The sequence below is a fragment of the Neomonachus schauinslandi genome, chromosome 9 (genome assembly GCF_002201575.2).
Source record: "Neomonachus schauinslandi chromosome 9, ASM220157v2, whole genome shotgun sequence".
In the NCBI taxonomy this organism is placed as follows: domain Eukaryota; kingdom Metazoa; phylum Chordata; class Mammalia; order Carnivora; family Phocidae; genus Neomonachus; species Neomonachus schauinslandi.
This window is the reverse complement of record NC_058411.1, coordinates 141,592,060-141,608,146: the sequence shown is the minus strand read 5'-3', so window position 1 is coordinate 141,608,146 and position 16,087 is coordinate 141,592,060. Positions and strand designations below refer to the sequence as shown.

Below are 16,087 nucleotides of genomic sequence, written 5' to 3'. Positions count from 1 at the left end.
ACACTAATGCGTGTCTCTGTGTGCCGTTGTGATGGGCAAGTGAAGAGACACAAGTGGGTATTCCTAGGAGCCATAAAAAAAAGACCGATAAGGTAACCACATTAAAAAAAAATTAAGCCTGGGTGGCTCAGTCAGTTATGTGTCTGCCTTCAGCTCAGGTCATAATCCCAGGGTCCTGGGATCGAGCCCCACATCAGAGAGCCCGCTTCTCCCTCTGCCTGCCGCTCCCCCCCCGGCTTGTGCTCTCTGACAAATAAATCAATAAAATCTTTAAAAAAAATTAAGCACATCAAAAATACCACAAAAAGTTAGGCAATAGTCTGAAGGAAAAAAATGGAGCATATTTTGACTGAAAGTAAATTTTTTCATGTACAAAGTGCTCTTATAAATTATTAGGAAATTTTCAAACAACCCAACAGACAAAACTAATGCATCAGATGTGAACAGATACTCTGCAGAAAACCAAATTAACAGGGCTAATAAAGACATGAAAAGATGCAGAACCTCCTTCTTAGCTAGGGAATTTGTAATTAAAACAAGGGAGCAGGTTCACAGCTATCTGATGGGTAGATAGGAAGAGGTTTGTTAATTCCCTGTGTTGGTCAGTGTATAGAGAAACATTTTTTTTAATACACTGCGGGCAAAAATGTAAGTTTATGTAACCTTCTGGGAGGAAAACAACCTATCTTAAAATTTTAGTTTACTTGTGTTTTGACCCAGAGCCTCCTGCACAAAGATGCATAAGATGCATCTTGCAACGGGAAATGATCTATTTGTCAAAAGAGCAAAGAAAGTGACAGGATATTCATTTGGTGGAATATTATGTAGCCATTAAAGCAATGTGACACAGACGAAGGAAGGTGGGACTGGAACAGGAAATGCTCTCTAGACTCAGGCAGCTGTCTAGAAACAGGAGTTGATATGAATAGACTATTCTAACCAAGTGCAATTTATTCTCTACAAAGGAAATAAATGGTATTTAAAACTTAACTTTAAAAATAACTTAATATTATTTAAATTCTTATCCTCCCCCACATGAAATGTTTTATATGTGTACTGACAGGGAACAATGTTTTATATATATATACATTGTATACACACACACACACATATACACACACACACACATATACATATATAGTCCAGTATGTAAATTGAAGGACAGGAGTATAGGTAAGTCAGTGCTCCGCTCAGATTGCCTGGGTCCAGGTCCAGATCCCAGCATCACCACTCACTAGCTGTGACCCTGGTAAGTCACTGGCCCTTGCAGACCTTAGCATCCTCCTTTGGAAAATGAGAAAAATAATGTACTAACTCATAAGGTTGACATACTGATCAAAGGTTTTAAGAGAGGGGCGCCTGGGTGGCTCAGTCGCTAAGCATCTGCCTTCAGCTCAGGTCATGATCCCGGGGTCCTGGGATCGAGCCCCGCATGGGGCTCCCTGTTCCGTGGGAAGCCTGCTTCTCCCTCTCCCACTCCCCCTGCTTGTGTTCCCTCTCTCGCTGTGTCTCTCTCTGTCAAATAAATAAATAAAGTCTTAAAAAAAACAAAAGGTTTTAATAGATGAATAATAATTAGAGTGGTGCTTGGCATACAATCCATGTTTATGTATAATATATCATATCCATAAATATCTTGAGTGAGAGAAACAACTAGAGATGTCTGTATATGTTTATACATCTACGTGTTTAGAAGACTGACTCCTGGAAAGGTTTAGAATAAACTGTGAGCCATAGGGAGTAATGCCAAAGGAGATTGCTTTCTTATTTTATTTCATCTCATACTATTTAATTATTTTAATTACTAACAGGTAAGACTGTTTAAATTACAAAAAAAAGCCTCATTGAACAGTTCCATGTAGACTATTTTGGTAGCGCTGCAGCTCGAGACCTGGTCAGGCGGAGGCCTACCAGGATTTTGTTCGGGGATACAACGCTCTGAAAACAAAGCTGGAGGAAACTAAGTCTTGCTATAGAAAGTGACTTCCGTAAGACATCAGACACACGAGAGATTTCTATTTTTACCAAATGGAGCATTGGTTTTGAAATTTTTTTTTATCACTGTAAGAGCTTCTAATGTTTGCTCTCAGAAAATGGGAAGCCCTGGGTAGATGAAATATTCGGAAGAGAAAAGCGTCGACCCCCGAGGCCTGTGACAAATGGCAGCAGGAGACGGGCGAGGTCAGGACAGTCCTGGGGGAAGCTCCGGTCTGTCTCGCCTGGGGAGGCCGGGCAGGGCAGGATGAGAAGCTGCCTGGGCAGGAGGCAGGAGGTCCGCCCACATGGCCAGCTCATCAGTGGGGCCTGGGGCGGCAGTTCAGAGCTGATGGGAAGGAGGAGGAAGGGGGCTGTGTAGTCTCCCCCAATCAGAGCCGCTTCCGCAAGGTCCTCGGGCCTCTGAGTAACCCAGCTGTCAGGGCAGGCCTCACCAAAGTCCCAGCTGAATTTTAAATAGGTGTATATGGCGTGGGGGGCCCAGCGGTGTCCACCCCAAACCGGCTCCAGACCACGGACGGGTGGGGCCACGTGTGCAAACGCTCCAACCCTAAAAGTTCCTGGATGGAGAATGTGCTTTCCCCTCGGACCGTGATGTTCGTTATGTTTGTTACGTTCGCTCGGGCAGGTGCTGTGGGCACAGATGACTCTCTTTCTGCAAGCATGTGTGTGTCTGTTTAGTCTTAGCAACAGCCGATTGTTACTGAGCTGTGCCACCTGCCGGCCAACGTCCTGGGCACTGCGCTTGTGCTGGACCTTGGAACCTCACGACACCCCAGCATTAGGAGGTGCAGACCACAGTCCCATTTTACAGGTTATGAAACTGAAAATCACATTGCTAGTAAGGAGCAGAGCTGTGGTGCACACCCAGTTCCTTTTTCTGAAGGTCACGGGTTTACTTACACGCTTTACTGCCTCTTCCTCCCTGTAAGGATACACAGTGTTTAGTATGAAATGGGCAAGGAGTAAAATCAGAAATTGCAACAATCTACAAACCAAAAAAAGAGGGAACACACACACACACACACACACACACACAGTAGCTGGAAAGCAGGAATACTACCTCAGACTACAGAAGCGAGTCTTTTCAAGATGCACAGAAAACTTTTCTCTAAATGTTCTGGCCTTCACGAATTTGGAAACATAAGCAGTGACCAAGGGAGTGTCCTTAGGTTACTGAGATATTTACCAGACTGTTCCTATCAAGAGGCGTTCACGTGCCATATGTAATGGATACAGTTGTGATGATTTCTGAGACCCCAGAGGAGTTTGTTACATGGGCTTTTTTAGGAGAGATTTTTAATAATAGTGTGGGTCATATTCTCAGTGATGGTTTGACCAAAGGACAGATGTGAATCACTACACCCCACCGCCCATCACTGAGAGCCAAAGGATCATCACGGAAAGCCAAAGGAATGTTGTGAAGCGTCAGTTAGGAGAAGGTGTTCGATGGTGCAGACGCGAAGCTTCCCACGGGATGCAGCGGACGGAAGGGCCAGAGCTGGTGGCCTCTGCCGACAGAAAACCCGGCAAAGGCGGGTAGGCCATCGGTTCACAGAAGAGAAAATGCAGAGGGCCAATCCACACAGGGGAAGATGCTAACAACCAGGGAAATGCAAATTAATTAAAATAACTTGGGTTTTTTTTTTTTTTTTCCCAGCGGGTTGGCAAAATTTACATAGTGTGACGATATCAAGTTCGGGTGGGGCTAGAAGCAAATGGCCCTTGTCATCTGCAGACGGAGTTTGCATGGGGGTCTGGGCGCCTGGAGACTCCCAGAGGAGCAGCCCGTGATGCTGAACACGCTCCTGTCCTGTGCCCCAGGGATCCCCCCTTCGGCAGGACCAGCATCCGCTCCCAGGTCAGCACCAGCACACGCGCAGTTGAAGACTTACAAAAGATGTTGAGTGCAACATTTTTCGCTGAGGTGGGAATGATTTCAATGTCCAGGAGATGGATAGATGCTGAGTTTATTCATATGGTGAAATACTATGCAGCGGTTATAAGTGAGCTTGATCGATACATTTTATCGACAGACCTCAAACACATAAATGTGTACAATGATGCATGTGCTATGATAGTATTTAATGGAGTGAAACATGCTTGCACATTGTTTATGGATATTTAGACATACATATTTACACACGCACACAGCATATATAACTATAAACAATTTAATGGACAGACACCAAATTCTTGGCAGTAGGAGGGGTGTGGATCTCTGTGTGGGGATTATAGAGCACTTTGATTGTACCTGTAATATTTTCTCGTTAATAATAACAGTGACTAGGTGGACATAAGATAAATTGCAGCCGTTGCTGACACAGTAGGGATAAGGGTGCTTGTGACACCAGGCTTTGTACTATTCTGTGTCTTTCGAATTTCTCTAGGACGGAGCTCAATGCTCAGTGCGGGCGGGCAGGCGAGCTATGCTGTGCAGGTGAGCTAGGTTGCGCAGGGAAACGTGCTACACTTACCACAGCCGTGGGTGTGGGTGTGTTGGCAACATTCGTGTGTCCTCAGGAATGATGCAGGGCATGCCTGTCCTCTAGTCCTGGCGGAGGGCCTCCCCAGGTGCTCCTGCAGGTGCCCAGAGGCAGAGCTGGGTCTTTCCAAAGTGTGTCTCAGTGTCCCAGGGAGCCTGAGCTTCAGCCCCAGACCAAGCATCTGGAAGAGGGGACGCTCATCCCACTGCGGTGGGTGCTCCATCACAAACACGTGTTCCCCTGGCGTGGCAGAACATTTCTTCCTGAGCAGACTGCGACCCCCCCAACATACGTTAACAATAGGTGCGCACCTTGTCATGAATTTGGGGAGGAGTGTTCGTGTGTGTCTACTTTTAGAGCGACATTATTTACACCGAACTTTCTTTTCTGGTTAGAATTGGCATTAGATCGGGCGCCTGGGTGGCTCAGTTGGTTAAGCGACTGCCTTCGGCTCAGGTCATGATTCTGGAGTCCCTGGATCGAGTCCCGCATCGGGCTCCCTGCTCGGCAGGGAGCCTGCTTCTCCCTCTGACCCTCCCCCCTCTCATGTGCTCTCTCTCTCTCATTCTCTCTGTCTCAAATAAATAAATAAAATCTTTAAAAAAAAAAAAAGAATTGGCATTAGATCTTGGATAGTAATCCTATCCCCCTGTCATCTGTGATTCGTTCATTAGTATAGTTCATTCATTCATTCACCTACCCGTTGACATTCAACAAGTATCTGCGTTAGGCAGCATTCGGACTCGGCCCCCAGGATTCTGGCTCCCTGACGTGCTTTCCCCGTGTACTCTCCCACTGAGTGTGCTGACCCTGGCGAATGGGATGAGATTTCACTCCCATGATTAGGTTTTGTTATATGGTCAAGATGAACTGATTTTGAAGATGTCATTAAGGTCTCTGAGCAGTTAACTTTGAAGTAATGGAAAGGGAGATTATCCTGGGTGGGCCTGACCTGATCCGGTGGGGTCTTTTACAAGAGCGTCCAGGATTTCCCCGGAAAAGGAGATTCAGAGCTGAAGGGGCCTTCTCTTGCTGGTCTTGAAGGTGCAGGCAGCCATGCTGGGGAGCGGGCCACAGAGCAGGGGAGCAGAGGACCTCCCACAGCCTCAGGCAAATGAATTCTGCCAACAAGCACGTGAGCTGCTCCAAAGGGGACCGCTCACCTCAGAGGAGATGCCTGGCGACAGTTTGCCTGAGACCCGGAGCAGAGCCCCCAGCTAGGCTGTGTCTGCACCCCCCCACAGAAAGTGCGAGATGTTAATGCACGTTGCTCTGAGCCATTATGCAGCGCAGAAACGGAGCACACTACCCAGGATGTGTCAGTGGCTGGGGGCGCAGAAAGGAACAGACAGCGCTTTGTTCCATAGGTACTCAGTCTGGTGGAGGAGAGAAAACGTGAAAGGCGCAATTTAGAGTGGAAAGAGGGATCCTGGAGACAGGACTAGGGGGTGCCCTTCAGTTGACCACAGCAGAGCCACCCACGCTCCTGCAGAACCCTGCCCAGCACCCGCGGGAGGCGAGCCGGCCATTATCACAGGTGAAGATCGTGGGAGGTGGGGAGGGACACCTTGTTCTTTCCCTGGGCTCCTAGGCTGGGCGGCATAAGCCTTCCATTACCCATGGCTCTGAAATCCTCTTCCACCTACTGCCTGGAGGAAGCCTGTTGTCATCAGGAGAAAATGAGGTCAACAAACAAGGAGAGCCTACAGGTGAAAAGACAGAGGATCTTGAAGGTGTTTGACCCCCAGGTCCAGCGAAGCCTGAAACCAGCTTGAATCCCATCTTTCCCCGTTAAAGGAACCAATAAGCCTCGGGGATTCTGGGACCTCCTATACAGCTGTTCTGATTCATTAATACGGATGTACAAACAGGTGGTAGACAGTGTACTAAGCTCTTCAATTTTAGTTACTCCTGCCATTCCAAAAACCGATGATTCATGTGAACTAATGAAGCACTGTGAGATCTTGAAGGGCAGGCACGCAGTCCCGGGTGCTTATCAGGGAGGACTGAGTCCCCGTGTGCTGAAACAGACGTCCCAGGCACGGCGGTCCAAGCGGTGCACACACATGGGATGGATGACGGACGCAGACATCTCGGAAGGGGCTCTGCCATCCGGATGAGCTGTCTGGCTTGCCTATGATTTGTGGCCACCCGGAATGGAGGAAAAGGATGGACGTTTTTGAAAGGACAGCCTAGTGTTCCAGAGGCGCTGGCCACAAAGAGCCCCAGGACACAGCCCACTGGCAGGCGCTTGCTGGAGAAGGGGGCGTTGTGGTCCTGTCTCAGGGCTGTGGGTTCTTGTCTCCATCCGGAAGGCGGGGACCGATTCTGTGACTGCGACACCAGAAGAAGCCCCTAGACGTTGGAACAAATCAGGTCGTTCAGATCCGCGACCAGCTCCTGCCTGGAGATGGCCTTCCTCCTGCCCAGCTGGCCAGCAGACCTGCGGAATTTGGCCTGGCTGGGGGTGACCTGGAGGTACTGGTCATTGCTGCCGTTCTGCTGGTCGCTGCTGGATGCCGCCGACATGGAATCAGATTCGGTGAGGGAGGGCTCCACCTTGGGCTTGCCTCTGAGCTTTGGGGGGTGCTGTGCAGACTGGAAATTCCGGGAGCGTGGCTTTTTGTGCCCATACACCGGCCTGTCGAGTGGAGCCTCAAAGCTATCATCCCAGGACTTGAAGTGCATCCTTCCCTGGTGCTCGGGAACCAGGGTCTGACTTTCCGACCTGTCGCCAGCATAAAAATGAGGAGCCCCTTGGAGGCCTCTCAGGGACTGGGGGTGGAGAGACCATTGAACCAACTCTCTCCTCGGGGCATCCTCCTCTTCTTCACTCAGCTGTGGAGACTGCCCCTGCTGGGGGGCCCAGGACACACCTTGTCGCGTGGTCCTGGGGCACATCACCATGTCCCCTAAGGCATCCATCCTGAAATGTCTCTCTGGCCAGAAAGTGGGACGGATTTTTTGGCGAGAGTCTCGTTCATTAATGATGTAGTATCTGGGGGCGCAGGACCTGGGACCACGCGGCACCACGGCCGAGAGCCCCGGTCCACGAAGAGGGGGGTCGATGTGCTGAAAGTCTCTTCGGAAAAGAGGTTCTGAGCGCACAACTTCAGCGTGCTTCGTCCGCATCCCGGGGGAGCAGGACCTGTCCTGGTGCTGGTCACCTGCGCTCGCGCTCCGACCACGCAGACACCTGTAAGACAGGTGGCGAGGCCCCTGTGCCCTTGGTGCTGGCCGAGCCCCGTGCCTTGTGAGCGCGGCGAGCGGGGGCAGCGGCGCCCTTGGCCTGTTCGCCGACCCACGTCCCAACCCGTTAACGCGGGTTCTGTGGATGGATGCGCGGGAGCGTTTGGGGAACGCGGCTACACAGATGTCTTTACTCCTGGGATTCTCAGAGCCCTTCATGGAATGATGTGCACAGTGACTCTCCACGGAGGGGGTAGGACATAGGGGGTTTGCTAATATATTTCACGAGGGAGCCCCCTTTCGTCCAGGAGCACGTAGTGGGACTAACATTTGTGGAGCGCCTGTTAGGAGCGCTGCCCCTCACCATCTCTGCTAGGCACCTAGCTGTCCGGCTGCCCGGGCCGCCCACCCAAAGGAACGGAGTCCCTCCTCCTTGTCAAGGCCCCACAGATACACGAAGACAACCCTCCTATAGCAAGATTTCCAGTCCTCTGTTAACCTAGCCATTGTCTTTAAGAAAAAAGCCAAGACCCCAACATACCATAACCCCTGTATTTTATCTCTGTGGCAGTCACTGTGTCACGTTCAGATCCGATACAATTTTCTATGTGAGTTCGGGTCAGTGCATCCTTCCAGAGGCCCCACCTCCACGAAGGGGACCCAGGGTTCTACCCATGTTGTATGTGCAAGTAAAGCCGAGACAACTGACCCCATGCAATACAGAGCGATCTTGCCACTAACTTGGCCAGCCTAGAACTAAAATATAAAAGATCTTGCCAATACTATGGCCACTGTGAAGTTAAAAAATAACAAAAAACAATTATAAAAGGCATTTCCCCCCCTTGGGCTATAGAAATACATACCCTAGGTTGGCAGGAACGTTGGCTTAGAGGTTATCTGGCAGAAGGCCCAGGAGGAAGAATGTCCTGTTGGACACACTTTGTCCCCCCATTTCTTCTCATAGCCACTGGCCCCGGGGCCTTCTGGCAGAACTGGAATCGGATGGCCCTGGCCCCCTGAAACCACTGAGACCCTCAGATCCCTAAGGGCTCCTTATCCTGCACTTTACGGCCCTGGGCCTTCCCTGGCAGGTGTCACGGCCAGGGAGGTGGGTTTCCTGCCATGCTGCGGGTCAGCTCACCTGTTAATGTGCTGCTCCGGCCTGCATTTGGAGGTGCCAGGAAGAGGTGCGCTGGGGCTGCCGAGGCCTGGCTGGGGACTCGGGGGTGTGCGTTGGGCGGCGGTCTCCCCCCTGCCTCTCTTGCTGCTGGATGAGTCCAAATTGACCACAGTGCCATTGCTCTGGGGCGCCACCGAGTGAGCCGAGGACAGCCGGCTGCTGAGGTCACTGTCCTTTGGCAGCCTCATGCTGCTTTCCTCTTGGGTTTGGATTCGGGCTGCAGGAGGAGGGTGGGATGTGAGGGCGGGGGGTGACCCAGGCAGGCTGATGGAGCAGCAAGGGTGTGCTGACTTCCAGCTGCTGGGTCTGCAAACAAGTGTATGCGCTTGCAGATACACCCCTCCCTTGGGCAATACCGGGGTCTCTTAGGGGCTCCAAGGGGCAGCTGAGTTTCCCTTGAGCTATCCTTGCCCACTTGCCTCCCTTCCGGCCACACCAGCCTTCTGCTTTCTGTTTTCCTTCTTTCTGCAGGAGGCTCTTTCCTCTTCCCTCAAGGAGCCTGGGTGGGAGCAAGTTTGTCCAGGTGCTGCTGGAGGATTGGGATAGAGCAGGTGTGCGCCCTGTGTTGGTGGCTGGGTGTGCCCATCTGGCCTTGCCCTGCGTGCGGGAGGGGGACGGAGGGGCATGCCCTCGTGAGGCTGGACCCTGGGGTGGAGACTCGGGGAGGGGTCTTGCCAGGAAGAAATGGCCACTGAGAAGGACACAAAAGTGAACAAGACAAGGGCATTCTTAGGGGTTTTCTCCAGATTTCTGGGTTTCTTTTTCTCCCCTACCTCAAAACTTCCTTCTGCTTTCAGACATGTTTTGGTGTTATTCACAGGCCTGGGTATGATGTAAAAATTGTAAACTTAAGCCAATATTTATAACCCTAGATTTTATTTTATTGTGCCTAGTTAATTGTGAAAACCACAGTTTATCATTGGTGGTATACCATGAACTGCTGTGTTTTTAAATATAGTCACTGACTGAGACACCTGGCATTTCTGTTTTTACTTACCTTCTACCATTTGGGCAACCTTCTTCTTATCTTCAGATCTGGCCTAAAATACAAATGATAAGCATATGTTTGTTTTGGATATAGCAGGAAGAAATAATAATACTAATCTTGGGTGGAGAGTGGGGGGAGATTTATATGTCATACGTCATGTCCCTACACCTGTTGTCACTTGGGGACAGCATACTCGGGACTCAGACCTGTTACTTGAATGAATAATGCTGACACCCAAGAGCTGAAGTTTTACCTAGCAAGTTTTATTTTTAGACCATGTTTAGACTCTGCCAGTATGGTTAACCTGAAACACAAAAGAGAAAGTATAGATCGACAACATGGGAAATGTATGTTTCCCCAAAAATGCCCTTTGCAGCTCCAAATTCATTTCTTATTTGATTGCTTCTGGAACTGTTTCTTTACATGAATTGATATTCATGGAGTTATGCTTTCAAAAACTGAAAAAGGCAGATATTTCTTGCACAGAGTTCTGGGACTGGGGTGAGGCAAGGGACACACCCACTCCCAGCTTTGTGGGGCTGGGTCACCATGAGCCTGAGGGCCGGTGCTTCCCTTGCTTCCCCCTGTCCTGGCCTGGTGTGGTGTGGCGGGGGGCGGGGGGGCCGCGGTGTGCAGAGACTGGACCTGCTGGTCTCCCTCTGACCGTTCTGAGAGCGAAGTCCCAGGTGGTAGAGAGGATAATGACAACCAGAGTCTAAAAGTCATGAAAAAGTTGTGTCTTTGGGTCCAAACAGAGTGGGTGGGCTCAGATGTCCAGGTTGACACAGGCTGGGGCAGCCACGAGAGGGCGCCAAAGTGCTCAGGGCATCAGCAAGGCCCCTGGGAGAGGAAAAGCAGGAGTCTGTTAGTTCCTGGGCAGATGGGACCTGTCCCTGGGTGTTCTTAGAAATAACTCTGCAGAGCCTGGGGGAGGCGTGGCCTTACGCCCCCGGGGTGGCCAAGACTCATCGTGATTTGGAAACAGGACCTCACCCGCATTCCCTTGCTGGCCAGACCTGCCGTGTGGCTGACACACAGGACAAGGCAAAGATGATCCGATACTTGCATTTTGGATCTGCATTCGGAGCTGCTGGTTGCTGAGCTTCAAGGACCTTGCGATGCTCTGAAGGTAATAGATGAGCATGCTGGAACAGAGCATGGGCCATGAGTGAGCCCCACCCGGGGTCTGGGCTCAGGGCACCTTCCCTGCCAGGCTGGTGGACAGGAACCAGAGGTCCCCAGGTTCCGTGTGGGGGAACCACCCCACCCCCACCCTCAAGGAGGAAGGTGTGAGTGAGGGCTCGAGCCAGCCAGCATCAGGAGGGTGCTGCTTTCCTTCTTCCTCTTGGTTTTCCCAGTGACCTCCCCTGACCTGGACTTCTGCAGGGTCATAAGGATAAGGAAGGGGTGGGGACGGGAGGGACGTTTTACAGCGCATCATGCCATGAGTGCTGGACCCATGTGCTGCTATGTTTCCTCTAAGTCAAAAACAAGCAGAAGCTACCCAGCTGCTTTGTAAAACCCCTTTCTGAGATTATTTCAACTTCTGTCCAATGGGACCATGGTAATGACGTGCAGCCCCACTGTCATGGCCCCAGCGATTGCCCAAACGTGGCTGAGGAGTCAGGACCCCCGGACTTCCCCGGCTCCTGTGTGATTCAGTCCCTGCCTGGATCATCAGGCTCTGTACGTGACTTGGCAATGAAGTCATTGATTTTCTGTAATTATTGAAAAGCAGTGCTCCTTTGTTGGCCAAGCTGGCTGGGAGGTCGTGCGCGGTACTCACAAAAGCAGGAGCACAGCCGGCAGGATAACCACTGGGCTGCTGACGTAGCCCACCATGGAGCCAAACCATGCGGGGAAGTCCTTCTCGATCGTTTCTGACACGATATCATACATTTTCTCCTGTCCGCTGCGAGAAAAGACATAACTCCAGATTGGATCGCTCTGAGCAGAAGGATGCGGCAGATCCATCAAGAAACAGCTATAGGGCTAGAGGTCCAGTCCTCAAAGTCAGTTACAGAGGTAGGGCAAACACCCCGATGTGAAAGATACGTAACACTCCTAAGAAGATTTTATAGGAACTAATTGATTGATACTAGATTTGAAGGGGGAGTCAGTGATCCCAGTGTGTGTGTGTTTAATAATGTATACAAACCTAGCCTCTAAATGTCGTATATAGTTTTGAAACTGACCTAAAGCAAATGCTAGGTAGAGACGTCTAGAAATCGCTACCTTGATGCGGATAGATAAATAACGTAGAATCAGAGGTGACGTGGGTTTTCTGAGCGGATGGATTTCTCTGTAGCCCAGGAGCCATGCCCCTGCCCCTGTCGCTTAAATGAGCTGTATCTTTTCGAGATGAGCACAGAGGTGAGCCTCTCTGAGGGCAGCCTGCTGTTAAGGAAAGAGCACTGGTCTTGGATTCACCAGCTGTGGGTTCGAGCTCTTTCTCTGCTGCTGACCTGTTCTATCGGTCAGGAAGGGAATTTGTTTCCATGCAGGGGCCCTTCCCCTAGAGCTGTTTGTCGCCCCAGGCAGGGCAGGCAGAACCAAATAACTTACCTGAACGGCCCGCAATTTAGAGACGGCTTGTACCGAACAATAGCAAAAATTGTTGGCAGCATGCACAGGAAGAGCATGAACAGGAGCATGGCTAGGTAGAAGTTGTTGGATCTGCAAAGAAACCGCGTGCCACGTGCTGAGTCCCTTCTGTGGCCGGCTGCCGATGAACCAACACCAAAACCATACCTCTGACTCGTTTCGAACAGAAGAGCCTTCCTCCCGCTGTTACCTAGGAAAGGGTCTCTCATAGGGTTGCTGGCAGCTTAGCAAACTAGAAATGGGTGCCCAAAGGGACTTCATAGATGGTCCAGCCCTGCCTGTTCATCTACTAAACCATTGCCGAGTACCTGTCCACCTCAAACCAAGAGAGCGTCAAACCCTTGGTCATCCCCATATAAGCTTGACTCATTGAAAAATCTTAGAACCTTTCCTCCATCCACCTGGGTCCCTACCTGATGGTCCCCCGTCCTGTTCCCAGCCTTGAACTTGTCTCCTATGTCTGAGGATGGTCAGGCTCCTCCCTCACTTGGATGTGGTTTTTGCCCAACCTCTTATCCTCTCTGCCTGGCCGCTCAGGGTGATTGTTCTGCCTGATTAAGCCCTGGGCCCTGAGCTCTACGCTGGTATCAGGGAACTTGGCTGCCCAGGTGTCCCCAAGGATGGCTCCGATCTGTTGGGTGTGCAAGGCCCTGCCCACAGCTCTGGAAAGAGGATGAGCGGTCAATCTAGAGATGGTCAGCTAGCGCTTTTTGTCTCTGTGTGTGTCTCTCTCTCTTTAGTGAAATAGACTGGACTAGAAGAGAATAGAAAATATCAGAGCACATACAAGGTAGTAAGCAGGTGAACGTTAATTGTTAATTTGTGAAACTTTCTCTATGTCCTATATATATGTATATATATGAATGAATATAATGAATATGCATACATACTATATATAGTGGGTGTGCATATATTTATATTCATTTATATGTGTGTGTATATATACACATATAAATATATATATGCATGCACATATAAAATATATAAAAACATATGCATATACATATGTATAAATGTATGCCTGTACTTGCATCCTGGCCACCTGATAAAATATAAACACATTGTCATGTAAGCAGTTCATGGTCAAAAGTTTGAAAGCCACTGATACAAACCCACAGAAATAACTATTATGTCAAAATAAAACAACAGGGCTCTGATCGATGTGTTCAAAGTGTGTGATGAATTCACCAAAATGGCTAAGATGAAAACACAAGCGCCCTGTGAGCCGACCGCAGCACCCCGAGTGTATCCCCAACAAAGACGCCGAGGAGCCTGTTCAAGGCAACATTATCCTTTCCAGCCAACAGCTGGGAGGAACCCATGTGCCTACCAACAGGAGTGTGGATAAAGACACTGGGGTGTTTCCTCCATGAGCTGAGTCTCCCCAGCACAATACTGAGGGAGGGAAGCCTGAGACAAAAGACCCCGGAGTGTGTGCACCTTCATTTAAGTAAAGGAAAGAACTGGGGACCACTAATGCCCTCAGAAGTTGGTAGCAAGTGGAATCGAGTACAAAGGGGGGCGGGCTCTGGGTGTTATTCTTGTTCCGTGTCTTGATCTGGGTGCTGGTTACATGTGTTCAGTTTGTGAACATCCATCAGAATGGACATTTATGCCTTGTGCATTTTCTAAATGGTTATTAAACCAGTAAAAAGTTAAAAAAAAAAAGGGGGCGGGTAATGATTCGATCTGAGGGCGGGGCATTGGAAGTGGCTTCAGGGAGGAGATAAAATGGGGGGACAGACAAGAGCTTGAGAGGCAGGCCGCTGGGAGAGCCCCGTGCTGGAGGTCGCCCTGCGAGTGAAGAGGGTGCGGACGGCCTACGTTCTCTGTGTGGGGCAGACTCGCTTCTCACTGACCTGGAGGCTCGGAACACTTGCTGGTGAGGCACGTTGCAGGTCAGCACAGCCCAGCTCCTCAGGTACATGAGCCCGATCAGTTTGAGGACGTTGAATGCGGGGAGGCATGGGGAGAAGAAAGCCCCCATCCTGGAGCCGTGGAGGAAGGCTGGTTAGCATCCGGCCTCCTCCCGCGCATCGCGGGTCTGAGACTTTGGGGTTTCTACCCTATGCCTGAAGACCTAGAGAAGCCGCAGAGAGGTGTGCGGCCCCAGCCCTCCAGCCGGGGTCCCCTTGTAGAGCATCCCCTGTGCACCTGCGTACCCTGAGCTCATCTCTCCCTCTACTCTTGGCGAGGGGTGACTACGGCTGACCCCACTGTCTGAAAGTTTGCGTTACGCCACTCTGCTTTTATGACAGACTGACCTTACGACCTGTTTTCGGTAATAGAAAGAAATCCGAGGAGGATCTTTGCTTTTTTTGCTTTTACAAAACGGTATGGTAGTTCCCCCTTCTCTACAGGGGTTCATTCCAAGACCCCGGGTGGCTGTCCAGAACAGCAGATAGAGCTGAACCCTATAGAGACTGTTTTCCCTGTACATAGTACATACCTATGATAAAGTTGAGCGTATAAATTAGGCGCCCGTGGGAGATTAACAACAACTCACAATAAAATAGAACAATGATAACGATATACTGTAATAAAAGGTATACGAATGTGGCTTCTCCCTCTCAAAGTATCTTATGGATCATACTCACCTTTCCTCTTGTGATGATGTGAGATTAATGTAGTTATCAAAGTGCCTGATATCTAGCAAATATTAAATACATGTTATGCATTACTTTAATACTGTATTTGTGAAAATTTTGCAAAATGGAGTGGACTCTAAGGATATAGAATTTGATTGAAGAAATATTAGTTGATGCCTCTCTACTCCCCACATTTTGCTGAATGACTATGAAGAGAAGTTGTGTTTTCCAAATGTATGGAGCATTCAAAAAGAGAAGTATGGAAACTTCTTTATCTTTGCTTGCTTGTATTTTAACAAACAGCACTGCGTACGGTCCCTCTGGGGGTGGAGGGATGACTCAGGGAGCTCCCTGCTGTGCACACACACACACACACACACACCCACGGACACATATGTGTGGATCCCATGGCCCCCTTTGGGTATTCAGCATCTTTAGAAACAGGATTGCCTTGGCCAGGAGTTGCCTGCATGAGCAGATTGCCCGTTTCGGGCCTCATGCTGGGATGGTTCTGTTGGTCTGGAGGATGGTTTGGCGTCTTGGTGAAAATATAGAGGTGCTTGGGACGGAGAGTGGGGGGCTGAAGGCAGGCCTGGTCCCGGCTGTGACATGTCACTTCTGGGTCTCCTGCTGAGGACTCAGCAGTCTCTCCTCCCAGCTTAGACCCTCCCCAGCAGCTTATTCGAATGATTCTTGTGCAGATTTTTTTTTTTTTTTTTTGGCAATGACCAATAGTGGTCTAAATGCAGACTATGTCCTTCATCGTTCCTTTCCGCAAATGCTGGGAAAGCCATTACTAAAATCATTATGCCAGCAAAATGGTTTCATTAGGAACAGTTTATGTCCTTCCTGATTCTTATGGCTGTTTATTACAGGCATGTCCCGTCCAGACCAAGTAAATCAAAATCTTAGCCCAGAAGAGATGCAAGCAGAGATAAGAAGAAGCTTTGGTACCTACCAGATCATTCCTTGGTTGTAGACTAAATGTAACACGTTCTCCGCTATTTTGAATTCCCCGTATTCAGGCTACAAGAGAAAATGAACTTTTGCATCAAAA

General features: G+C 49.8%; 1 protein-coding gene across 1 annotated transcript in view; it reads right to left on the bottom strand.

Annotated features, from left to right (window-relative positions):
- Nucleotides 1-6,799: 6,799 nt before the first annotated feature.
- The window catches only part of TMC3 (transmembrane channel like 3), a 34,023-nt gene continuing 24,735 nt past the window's right edge, over nucleotides 6,800-16,087 (bottom strand). Inside the window, exons 15-22 of the mRNA XM_021680595.1 lie at nucleotides 15,989-16,056; nucleotides 14,302-14,430; nucleotides 12,404-12,514; nucleotides 11,625-11,750; nucleotides 10,905-10,983; nucleotides 9,848-9,890; nucleotides 8,812-9,067; nucleotides 6,800-7,677 (exon numbers count right to left, since the gene is read on the bottom strand). Of these exons, the coding sequence (XP_021536270.1) occupies nucleotides 6,837-7,677; nucleotides 8,812-9,067; nucleotides 9,848-9,890; nucleotides 10,905-10,983; nucleotides 11,625-11,750; nucleotides 12,404-12,514; nucleotides 14,302-14,430; nucleotides 15,989-16,056 (1,653 nt within the window). The 3' untranslated portion in view covers nucleotides 6,800-6,836. The remainder of the gene's footprint in view (nucleotides 7,678-8,811; nucleotides 9,068-9,847; nucleotides 9,891-10,904; nucleotides 10,984-11,624; nucleotides 11,751-12,403; nucleotides 12,515-14,301; nucleotides 14,431-15,988; nucleotides 16,057-16,087) is intronic.